The sequence below is a fragment of the Vespula pensylvanica genome, chromosome 2, assembly GCF_014466175.1.
Source record: "Vespula pensylvanica isolate Volc-1 chromosome 2, ASM1446617v1, whole genome shotgun sequence".
NCBI classification, from domain to species: Eukaryota; Metazoa; Arthropoda; class Insecta; order Hymenoptera; family Vespidae; genus Vespula; species Vespula pensylvanica.
This window is the reverse complement of record NC_057686.1, coordinates 311,160-323,258: the sequence shown is the minus strand read 5'-3', so window position 1 is coordinate 323,258 and position 12,099 is coordinate 311,160. Positions and strand designations below refer to the sequence as shown.

Sequence of the window (12,099 nt, the reverse complement as noted above, 5' to 3'; positions counted from 1 at the left end):
TGGTTATATCGAAACGGATGTATAGATATGCGATTATCATGAATGATTGTTGTAGAATTATTAGTAATTAATAGAATTCATTATAATGCTTTACATATTTTAAAAAATTATTGGAATAGTTTATTCTAATCTGCAAAATGTTCAAAACATACACCACTCAAACGTTTATATAAAAATGAGTAGTGAGAGAGTTTCTCTCTTGCCGCAAAGTTCAAGGAGTACCACTACAAATTTTCTTTTCACAAAAACGATGTCGAAAACAGCATTTGCGTTAACAGCGAATCCAGGCTTAATTTTTGACGGATTTTAATGAACAAGATCTCGTTTTAAAAATGAAACTTTAAGCGAGGACAATGTTCGAGAAGTGTTTTTGCATAAATGCATAAATTAGTCTCGAAAAAATATCATTGTTTGACATTTTTTTCAAAGAATAAATACAGCTATTTTAAAAATTCGAAAAATCGTCTTCGCTAAAAATCTTTATCTTTAAAACGAGACCTTGTTCATCGGAATTATCGAAGAATTACGCCTGTACCCACTGTTGGCGTAAAATATTATAAAATCAGCATTAATGCATGCAGTCTTGATATTCTCGATTTTATTATGAAAAATAAGTGACATTTTAGAAATAAATTGGAAAAAGAAAGAATATTCTCTTAATTTTTGTATCTTTATATTCGTACACATAATATACTAATTTCAAGAAATACTTCCAAAAGAGATCAACGGTACACCGATTAGGAATATCCGCAATACCTTCAGAGGATAACTCGAACAGGAACTTGAAGCACTGACAGTTTCAAATTTCTTTATTTTCGTGTTAAATTAATACAGCGTATTAAGGGAAACAATGATTTCGCAGTGAAAATGAATTTTCTGTACAACTTCATCTTACCAACATACAGTACAAATGGAAATCGATAAAAAATACATATATATATATATGTATATATATATATTTATTTACGAAGAGCGCTTTAAAAACGTCTTTAAAAAATATAATACATTCGTAATATTTACACATTATGTACAATTTCGGAATTCTTTTGCGTACATTTCGCTAATACTCTCCTCATGGCAGATTATTTACATCGGCTTTAAAATTCCGAAGAACATTTTGTGTCAGAGGTTGAGCAGTTGGGATAGATCTAGTAGGTTTAGTAGGAGCTGCGAGTAATTTACTCCAAGCTCTACAAGTTTTACCAGACCAGACCCACATACCCGAGGTCACGCCAATGACCAAAGACAAAAACGGCCTGAGAAGAGCCACTTCGAGTCCTGCCGCTCTATAAACGGGACCTGGTACACAGTTCTCCGCTGATCGACAATCAAGAGCAGCGAGAAGCGCGAGCGTTCGCCAGCGAGGTCTCGTCGAAGATTCGTGTAGAATACAGGTTAAGCTACCAAGGGCTGGCAGGGCGTAAAGCAACGCAAAGATTCCAAGACGAGTCATCAGTCTCTCCAGTTTCGTCGCGCTACGACCGGCCGAACGTACAGCGCGTCGTACGCGAATCAACGCGCCGCCTGCCACTGCTGCTAAAATGCAACCGAGAAAGATCAGAATCGCGTGTGGTAAAACTTCGAGCCACAAAGCGGATTCATCGGCGATTTGACAGAGACCGGTAAGTTCGTCGGCAACTATTTGACGAGAGAGTAAGCTGCCTGTAAACGGAGAATAACAAAGTTCATTTGAAGGCTCTATAAATTTTGAAGAATGATGAAAAAATACTAGGTATTACCTCCGGTAGCAAAGAGCGGTAATCCCCAAGCAACTCCGTGTAGATACGAAGCAATATTGTGCAGAGCTTCGCTGCTCCACTCGTTTCTGGCGCTAAGAAGCCAACAACCGCACAGTATCGCCCACCAAGTGCTACTGGCTAAACTCAGATAATGCTTGACGATCCACCAGATCGTACAAGGAATACTCTTTAATCCGTCGTGAACCGGCACATAACTGGGTCCATCGAGTTGGCTGACACAACTGAGGATTTCGGTACCGATCGCACCTCTGACGATATAATTTACCGATAATAAATTGTAACAGAGCGCCAAAAATACTATGGGTCTCTCTGGATAACGGAATCTGGAGGGCTCGACCCAGAACGTTAAAAGAGTGAAAAGCGTGGATAAAAAGCAGAGCCATGCCCATCCTATCATCCATCGTTCGGCAAATTTTTTATCCTCGGCGCGATAATAAGCGTCGATACCGCAACGCGGAGCACAAGAGATCTGAAAATATGAAATAGATGTATATACGGATCGTATCGGATTAAATGAAATTCGACTTGTCGTCGATCGAACTTTTCTACTCACCGTTTGTACATCCGGCGTTTGTACGAAGTGAGGGGGACACTGATGGTGATTTTGCAATCCCGTGGACGTTTGAACAGGCTGAATTTGTTCTTGCGTTGGCCATTGCTGTTGAACGGACGGAACAGCGTCCGAGAGAGTTTCCTCGGGTGGTTGAACGCAAAGTGTGTTGCCTGAAAGATCGACGAAAGAAAAAGAATTCTTAGAATCTGTAAAACCTGATCAAAGAGTATGTAAAAAGTTGATTTTCTCGTTACCTCGATCCAAAAATCGATCGCAGTCGAGCATATGCGGCCAAGGAAGAGTGAGGCTGGTCAGTGCCGGCTCGCACTCTCTCCTAACCGAAAGACAGAGAGACTTGCAAGCGGGTATCTGCATGGCCACATGTTCGGAGCATACAGGGGCGAAGACGGCGCAAAGAAAGAGCCTCAAGTGTTTCGAACAGTTGTAATGTACTAGGGGCATCAGAGTCGCCAGCTAGAACGATAAAAGAAATAAAATAACTAATTATTTATTTATTAAACGTTTATCGAGTCATTGCTACTCAAGTTTTTGGAATAGCTATAACTTTGTAAAGATTACGCAATCAGGTAGGTATCATGTATACCGATAAATACGAAGAAACGAAGACTTTCTTTTATTTCAGCGGTTAAATTAGATTTTAACAGGGAAGATCGAAAGTTCCTTTCGAAGATCGGCGAATGGGTTCTCTTTCTCGGGTGTTACGGGTGACCACGTAATTTCACGAGGCTATAATTTGAAGGAACATCGTAGAGGTGGAGGAACAGGGAGTATTTTTCCTCTCTCCTCGGTGTAATGGAGCAGGGAGCAGCTAGAAGGGAAGACTCGAAGCGACGGACCCTTCGAAGGGAAGAGAACGAAACGTCCAGCGAGACTAGAGGCGGGAAGAATGGGCGGGATAATTGCCCGTGATGCCCACCGCTCGTTATATCTCATGGAACCGTCTCCTCCGCCCCGTTAGGTGCATTACCCCCTTATTTTCGATCGTCGTAGTCCTCCTCCTCCTCCTTTTTCTCTTCTTCTACTTCCCTCCGGGCATCTCGAAAACGCTTTGCTTTCTCTCTCCTCTCTCTCTCTCTCTCTCTCTCTCTCTCTCTCTCTCTCTCTCTCTCTCTCTCTCTCTCTCTCTCTCTGTCTATCTTCCTTTTTTCGAATCCTTATCACACAGACGAATGTCTCGTCCGTTTTGCAAAATTCTTCTCATATTTAAATGGATATCAATTGTCAGATAAAATAAAAATATCCGACGAGTCTAATGGCTGGCAAGCAAGCATCTCAAATATATAGTTAGGTATATACATCTACTACTGACTGTGCAGCGGTCGCATAAATGGTCGCTTTTGGTAAAGCAAAGTAAAGAAGCTTCACCGCGATAGTTCCCTTGCACCCTCGAGTATAATGGAAGAAAAAACGAGAGAGGACGTTGGAAGATGGATCGCATCGGTCTCGTGACGGATGCTCGTCCCTGTCACGGTCGGTCTCTCTTGATTCGACGACGACAATGACGAAGAAGGAGGAGAAGAAGAAGAAGAAGAGAAGGAAGAAGAAGACGAAGAAGAAGAGGAGGAGGAAGATAAAAAGTTCTTCCTCGTCCGGAACGACGAGAGCTAGACTATGCGTTCTGGAGAAGAACAGAAATCAACGAAGGAAGGAAGGAAGGAAGGAAGGAAGGAACGAACGAACGAAGAAACGGAGACCGGTTCCCGCATGGTGCATTCCCTTCCTTCGTTATTTCGCGTTTTTCTCCGAGAATGGCCCGCCGAGAGCACCATAGGGAATAAGAAAGAAGGGAATCTACCTTGAAGGGAGAGAAAGGGTGGCTCCACGTCGATGCTTCTGCCGGAGGATAGCATTTTAAAAGTGTCTTGACAGACAACCGAGATGGCTCGCGAAAAAGAGAGAGAAAGACCTTCTCTCCTTAGCTCTCTCGGAGACAACGAAGGACTTTGCGTTGCGTAGTAGTGTATTAGTAGTGGTAAGATGTAGTCCGCTTCTTCTCCTTTTCATCTTCTTTCTCTCTCCTCCTTCTCTCTCTCTCTCTCTCCTTCTCTCTCATTTTCTTCTTCTTGCTTCGTACTCGCACGATTCGAGCGGCTTCCTCTTTTCTCTCTCCCTCTCCTCATTTCACCCTTTCGTTCCCCTCGCCAGAACTCCTTCAACAGCCTCGGTCGTTCCTCTCGCTCGGATCGGTTCAGCTTTTATAGCCGCGTGCCTTGCCTTCGATATTCCCGCGAGTACGCAGGATATGTACTCGCATATTGCGTGTGCCCGTATGTACGAATACGTAGACGAAAAAGCTTCTTGCGGTGACCTCCTTTCTTTCTTTCTTTCTTTCTTCTTTCCTTCCTCCCCTTTTCCGTCGAAGGATCAGCAAAAGGATTTGATAGGATAGATAGAACCGTCCCTTTGATCCTTTAATGTCGACGACTCGCCTTCCACGCACGTCCTTTATATAATTTCTCACAGCGTGCAAGCCGATTCGCACAGCTGGAGATTTTAACGCAGCGACAAGAGAGACCAATCGTTCCTGCGCACACACACGCACACACACAAAACACAGAGCTACATACAAATATCATAACATACGCATACACGCACAAGCATACATACCACCTACATTGTTTTCATCGAGTACGAAAATACGATGTACATCGTCGAAATGTTTGGAAACGAAAGTACGATTAAAAAAAGAAATCTTTTTCTCAACGTTCTATCCCTTTCTTCCTTCGTTCGTACGTTATAAGATGCGAGCGGTGCTCAACGATGTATGTTACCGGATAATTTGCGACGGCGATGCGCGCCTTTGTCGCCGTCCTTCGCAAGCCACACTAAAAAGATCGACTTTAATTTATCCACGATGCGTCCCGTCGCGTCTCATCCACGCTTCTGTGATCGTTCGCTCGCTCCTCCTTCCCTTCGTTCGTTCGTTCGTCCTCGAGACTGCTCTCGACGCGTTCATTAACCTTTCATTTGTGCAATTTTTTAATTCCATTGTGCAAGAAGAAATGGACAACGAATACTCGAGCGAGGAACGCTCTTGAAAGCTTTGCCAATTACGTTTGCGATCGACGATCGTCCAGCAGACAGACAGATACCATTTATAAGGAAAAAAGGATTTTTTCAAGAAAGTTCATTGCTCGCAACGCCGGTGGAAGAGAGAATAGATAAAAAAAAAAGGAAGTCCATTTCTTTAGCGATTTAAAGATATTATTTCATAGTCGGCTAAAAGAGAGAACCATGGAGCCGACTAATTAAGCCGACTTTCAAATTAATTACTTGCACGGTATCGAGGAGAGGTTTTGAGGTTAGAAACCATGTGGGTCTGCCGACGAGCTATCTCGATCGGCGATCATCAAAAGACCCCTATCCTCGACGATATCCGATCGTCTTAATGCGCTTTTCATGTCTGACATCGAGCTCGCGAGATACGCGAACGCGAATAAACTTTTATATCGCTGCACTTCTCTCCTTCTCTTTTTTCTTTCTCTTCGTCGGCGTGACGAAATAAGGAGAAAACGAAAGAGGGAGAGAGAGAGAGAGAGAGAGAGAAATAATTTGGGAGAAATTCAAAGGGTAATCCGACTAGGACGAGATTTCGAAGTAGTCGAGGGTGGAGCAGACGAGAGGAGCGTTTACTTTTCAACGGGATATTTCCTAGAAAAGTCGGTTCCGCCGAGTGGTTATACGAGCCGCGGACGGACGAGGATCCAGCCGAGAAAGATCAAAGCTAGTTACACTGCCGTCCGAACGACTTTACTCTGACCTTGCGTACGATTCTGCGAGTCAACGAGGCAATTTCTTCGAATATAATTAGATAAGTCGCGACTACGATTCCCTCGCTCCTTTTCCTCGATTTACGAGATCGTCGAACGATTTTATCTAAAAAAAAAAAAAAAAAAAAAAAATGGACAATGCCGGTCGAATCTCGCGATCATGTTTCTCTAATCGTAAGATTTAATTAGGGTACGTATTACCGGTTTAAATATCGGAGGAAAGGTCGACGAATGCATGGAATTCGATATTCTATCTCGACGAAGAGAGAAAATGGGAATGGAGCCGGGCGCAAAACGATGTCCATGAATAGCCGCTGTAACAGCGTTTATCGCGAGGCCGCCTTATCGTGAAAATGATTTACAGAGACGCAAAGACGCGACGGAGTAAAGGCTGCGGCTCCCTTTGATCTTATCGACAGGACTATAAAAGCCACCTGCGTCGTAGACACGCGTATATGGCTTTCCTCCGAGGCTTCAACGTGCTATCTCGCGCGCAATGCCGTGCCGCCGCCGCCGCCGCCGCCTTCGTTCCATGGATTCGTTAATCCGACCGATTGCGACATCGCACCGATGTGAACATTTTTCGAAATCGTTCGTAAACGTAGAAAGAGACGTTGGTAATTCGCTCGAATCCTCGAGCAAGTGAAACAAGGAAGAAACGATAAAATAGCAGCCTTTAAAGCCAATCGTTTCTTTCAACGATACTCTCAACCAACGACGGAAAAAGATCTCGACGCGATCGATCGTTGATAGATATACCTGCTAAGAACCGAACGAAACGTAAGATTAGGATACGGAAGTCTAAAGTAAAGAGAAGTAGCAAACTCACTCCGCGTTCCGCTTGCAACTGATCCTCGTGGCCCATAAAATTCGGCATGGCAGTGAGATTGTAACGCAGCCCATGGCAAAACGAAACGCTGAGTCTCTCGCATTTCGTATTCGTGCCCGTTTGACCCGCGTGATTAATGCCCCATGCTCTCGCGAGGCCAATCACCGCCGATAGTAACGAGATCGTTCTCCAAAGATGTATCATTCTCTTCTCTACGATCGAAAATATTCTTTTATCGTCTCACGGGATTCTTCTCGAATAGCTTGATCTCGCGCGAAGGAGTCGTCGAACGTGACACGATTTCGATTCGTCTTGCGTTCGAATTTGGCGCGCATCGCGCCTCGCGAAAACTTATTTAACTTCGTTACGCGTGATCGTCGACGCTTCACGCTGATTCTTCGATCGACGCGATTTCGTTGCTGCGAGATCACGATTGTAAGTCATAACAATGATAAACGGAGGAAAAAGTAGAGCGAGAACCGCGTCGAGAGAAGAGACTCGACGATACCGCGACGACGAGTCGAATCGGACTGTCGCGACGGTCGAGCATCGGATTCACAACAAACTCTCGTGCGACGTCGGCACTTCTCGACTATCCTCAAGCGATACTCGGCAACGTTCGGCTCTGCTCGGCAACGTGCGACTGGCTCTCCACTCGGTACACGCCATAGGCGCATACCTGCGCTGCCTTTCCTCTTTCAAACTTCTCGCGCTCGAGCGCGCGCTCTTCCTTCTCCTTCTCGCCGAAGGATTCTTTCCCTTTTCCACGCCTCGCCTCGACCCTCGCGGCTACGGGTACCTATTATTTTGGCTCTACCGCCGCTAGTCATCGAACCAATCCCACGAGCGCAATTAGGAACAAAGGGAGACTGACGGAGTACGCCGAGCAATCCCGTAGCAATGAATTTCACTTCGAATTCCCGGAAACGGTTACGTCAACGCTTTATGACGAACGGGACAAAACAGGTATGCTTTTCTTTCCCTTGCTCTCCCATATCTATCTCGACGATTCGGACGATCGCTCGAATAAATTCGAATACGTTTTATATCGTCGAGGTTAGAACGGATCTCCTAATCGCTCGCTCAGCTTTGTTCCTTGGAACGACTTTTTCTCAAGCTGGACGAGAGAGAGAGAGAGAGAGAGGTGAGCGCGAAATAATCGATTCCTCGAATATACGTTTTCGAGCTTCAAAGTGGTATATAATAACGTAGGATATTATATACACGCTTACAAAGTAGATTTTGATTAGCCAACTGACCACGGTGGATTCATATTTCCCCACGGGAGGGCGCCCTTTGTTTTTTCCTCGTTGTTCTTTCGCCCTTCTCTCGCTTTACTCGCTCTCCTCCCTTTTTTTTTCTTCTTCTTCTTCTCCTTCTCTCGCCCCGGCGCTTTTTACTTTCTTTTCGCGATACCGGCTCCTACTATCTCTGTCCCTCCGACGGGGTCCCTCGGTATCCACGGCCAACAACCCTTTTGTATGATTTCATTACGGCTCACAATGGACTTAGCCTTTGCCGTTCAGGCACCGAATAAAATTTCGACGGGGCACCGACGCGGCTTCTAATAAATTTTGTTGCGACGTATTCGTGTATCTTTCGTGTACGTACTTGCACGATTTCGATAAGATATTACGACTTTCTTTCTTTTCTTCGAATCTCGCGAAAGACCGAAGCGAATAAACTCGGAAAATTTATACGCCTTCGTCGCATTCGAAACGTGGAGAAAAGAAGAAGTAGCAAAAGCGTTATTTTCGAAATAGATACCGCCTACGTCGTCGATAGAAAAGGGTCGGGAAGGTATAAGAGGATCGTAATTAGTACTTTCGCGTTTAACAGAAAATGAGAGTCTTCGTGCGGATTACATCAAAGAAAACCATGGAACACGACCTGTCTCACCGGTTTCTTTATTTCGCTGCATGAAAGCTCCGCACCGGAGAAGCTCTATCGTTACTCCCTCGGTCGTCCTTCGATGGGCGTAACAGACCGTTGCGACTGCTCCGACAGACGTGAAAAGAGGCCCCGAGCACGGGTCCGAGCACGGGGTCGAGAAACTTGAAAATCGTGTTAATGCGTATAAGCCGGTCCGTAACGAATATCTTCAATACCCGCTCTCCTACGATTCTCCCAACTTTTTCTCTTTTATTTCGTTTCGTTTCTTTTCTGTTCTTCCTTTCTAATCGAAAAACGCAAGCTCGTATTCGAACTAAGATCGGATACAGCGGCGAGTGTACAAGGAATAAGAGAACGTATCGATCGATGTGGAAATCGTTTGTGAATTTCTCAAGATTGTCCCCTTTAATCGAACCTAGACTTACATCGCGACGTATTAAATTCACATCGAAGGAGGCAAAGTTAATGCACGTTAATGCTCGTTCTTGTTCGAGATAATGATCGATGATACACCGTAATATCGCGTCCGCGTTTCTCCTTCTACGTCTCGACCACCAACGGTATTATCAAACGCGATTATAAATCCATTTTCTCGCATAAGGGCGTGCACCTAAGAGTGCGCTTTTAATGTGCGAATATATTTTTCTTTTTTTTTCCCCTCTCGTTGCGAATAAAAAGAATAGAGAGAGAGAGAGAGAGAGAGAAACATGAACGAATCGATGTGATTCATGGAGGGTACACCATGCCTCGTGCAGTTCTATGCACTCGACCGCGGTCGCGTCTGAAAAGATTTACGGCACTGTCTCGCTCGCGAGAGAAAATGTTGCATACGAGATCTTAATGAACTCGCGCGTCGGCCACTCATTAGAAATAATTGTTATTTCACGAAGGACTGCCTCTATAATTTCGAATAGCTGTCGAAAAGAAAGAAAATCGTACGCTTGTTTGATAAAAAAAAAAAAAAAGAAAGAAAAAGGAAAAAAAAGAACAGACCAACTTCGCGAAACGTAAAAGGAATGTCTCGAAAATCGTCGACGTTCTTAGGTCTCATCGGGCATCGATTTGATTTCGTCGGTCATGAATGAAAGAAAGGACGCAACGATGAGGTAGAAACAATAGGGGTAAAAGAAGCGACCGTGGCAGTACCTTGGCTCCAACCAGAAAAAGGAGAACAAAGAAGATGGATGTGAAGATCCATCGGCGGTTCCTCCTTGGAACGTGCCTTGGATATTTCGAGCAAAGCGAGTCCTCGTCCGGAGCTACTTTTCTGCATTTATTAACCGTGCTCCGTCCTGTAGAAAAACTGGTATCGAGTTGCCGATTCCTATGGTCGCGTATAATTTACTTTTTGATACTTTGACGATGAGAAATTAAGAGGAGAAAATCTCATTAAAATGCGTACCTATAAAAGGTGCCTCGCCGCTTATGTAGGTCAGTCGAAACGAATTCTTTCGCAAAATTTTCTAGATAATTATGATCGAGCTGTAGTACTTTCCAATGATATTTCTTCGAGCTCGATCGTTTCGCGGCTCGCAAAAGAAACGAAAAGAGGAATGATCCCATGCGAGGAGACACGAGTAAAGGAAAGAAAAGAAGAGAAGGTGAAGGGCCTAACGTTCGAAGGGCCCAAAAACTCGTCCCAGTCCGTTCTCGACCGATCCCGGTGAATCGAATCGTGATTTTCAAGCGACAGACGCAGAAAAAGTTTAAAATCTCAACGTGTCTCGGCACGGCGGCCAGTTCGGCTCGGTGCTTTCTCAAACTGCCAGCCGCGCGTATCCCCATTTTTTACTTCCACTCGGGCATTGCGAATTTCGAATTCAAAGACGAGCCGATGATCGTAAAAGTTAACGTTTAAATTTAATTAAAAAAAGATGGAAATATATATATATATAAAGTAAACTCGTAAACGTACTTTTTCGAGATTCGTACGTTTTAATCCAAATCAGCGTCTCGGGTCGCATCGTTTACGGCGAGATGGTAATCGCCGTGAATTTCTTCGTGAGGGAAGTCGAGAAAGAGAAGAAGAAGAAGAAGAAGAAGAAGAAGAAGAGGAAGAAGAAGAAGAAGAAGAAGATAAAGATGAAGAGAAGAAGATCGGCAAGAGGGTTCGTCCCAAGAGCGTCCAGCAATGAAGATCGCGAGCAAAAAGCGGGAATTCCCGCGTCCGGTGCTCCGCTTGGCCGCACGGCACATGCGCAGCTAATTACAGTTCCCTTTGATGATTTGCCGCCGCCGCCGCCGCCGCCGCCGCTGCCGTCGCAGTCGCAGACGCAGACGCAGTCGCCTCGGGACCCTCGATCGCCCACCAACGTCCTTAGCTCTTTCCTCGTCGAGCTTGATCCAGCGCAATTATGCCTTGGAACGTATACCTCGAATCTTTCTCTCCGTCGTTCGAACCTTCTTCCATATCTTTTTTCGACTTTTCAAAGAGAAGTCGTCCTTTTACGAGTCGAAATTCGAAATTCAACGTCTCCCTTCCATTTTTCTCTTACGAGCGTATAACGAACGGCGTAAAGCCGGATAAAACTTTTAACCCGTAGAAAATTAGTTATTTTTCAGATTTCGTTAGGTACAAGAGATGATAAAAGAAAAAGAGAGATGAACATCCGGGAAAGGAGTAGGGGGCTATTCATTAAAAGTGCCGAAGGCGGCGAACGATTGCTTATAGCTTATAGCCTCTACTTGAAGCCGCGCATTAAATCCATGTTATTACGGGCTATTACCGAGTAATGAGAGGCTCCCTTGCACCATTTACGTATCCGCCAGTATCTCTCCTCTCTCTTTCTCCCCCCCTTCTGTCTGCCAACTCTACGTATCTCCCGCTCGAGCGAAATCCCGTTTCTCTCCGCTATTCGATCGCATCTCTCACGACTTTGACACTATCCGTAGCTTCCAAACTCAAGATCGTCCATCTTCCTATTCGATGCTATCACCGTTGAACATTTATTTTGATAACATTCGTGATATCGTTATTAGAGAAAAGTTTTTGTAATACGATATTCAATGTTCGCGTGAATTTAATAACGTTCTCTTATCTCTCTCAGTAGGTATAGATTATTACAAAGTTACTACGCCTTCGAAGGCCAGAAGCGTTTCAAGAGCGCAAGGTAGCAAGGTCTGGAAGGGATCAAATTAAAGGGAGTGATTTTTACCACTTGCCGCGACGTATGTATAATGTATATGCTATATAAGTAGGTGGCTATATTTGAAGGGCTCGAAAGAGTTCTCCTTCCAAGAATCATCCTATCTCTTTCCTATATCCGTTCTCTT

General features: G+C 44.6%; 1 protein-coding gene across 2 annotated transcripts; it reads right to left on the bottom strand.

Annotated features, from left to right (window-relative positions):
- Positions 1-651: 651 nt before the first annotated feature.
- Positions 652-7,458, bottom strand: LOC122637890 (frizzled-9-like). Of its 2 annotated transcripts, none has more exons than XM_043830392.1 (5): positions 6,934-7,458; positions 2,568-2,787; positions 2,314-2,483; positions 1,740-2,229; positions 652-1,662 (listed from the first exon to the last, which is right to left on the bottom strand). In XM_043830392.1, exons 1-5 carry the CDS (start codon positions 7,135-7,137, stop codon positions 1,073-1,075), a joined length of 1,674 nt encoding a protein of 557 aa, XP_043686327.1. In that variant the 5' UTR covers positions 7,138-7,458; the 3' UTR covers positions 652-1,072. The 2 variants fall into 2 exon arrangements, with proteins under 2 accessions (XP_043686327.1, XP_043686328.1); XM_043830393.1 differs by lacking the exon at positions 6,934-7,458 and adding an exon at positions 4,130-4,865.
- Positions 7,459-12,099: the final 4,641 nt, after the last annotated feature.

Excerpts from the sequence above, each read along its gene's own strand:
- LOC122637890 (XM_043830392.1), bottom strand. The coding sequence starts at position 7,137 with ATGATACATCTTTGGAGAACGATCTCGTTACTATCGGCGGTGATTGGC. Across the intron at positions 2,788-6,933 it reads AGTTGCAAGCGGAACGCGGA|CTGGCGACTCTGATGCCCCT; the intron begins GTGAGTTTGCTA and ends TTATCGTTCTAG. Across the intron at positions 2,230-2,313 it reads AAACGCCGGATGTACAAACG|ATCTCTTGTGCTCCGCGTTG; the intron begins GTGAGTAGAAAA and ends TCATATTTTCAG.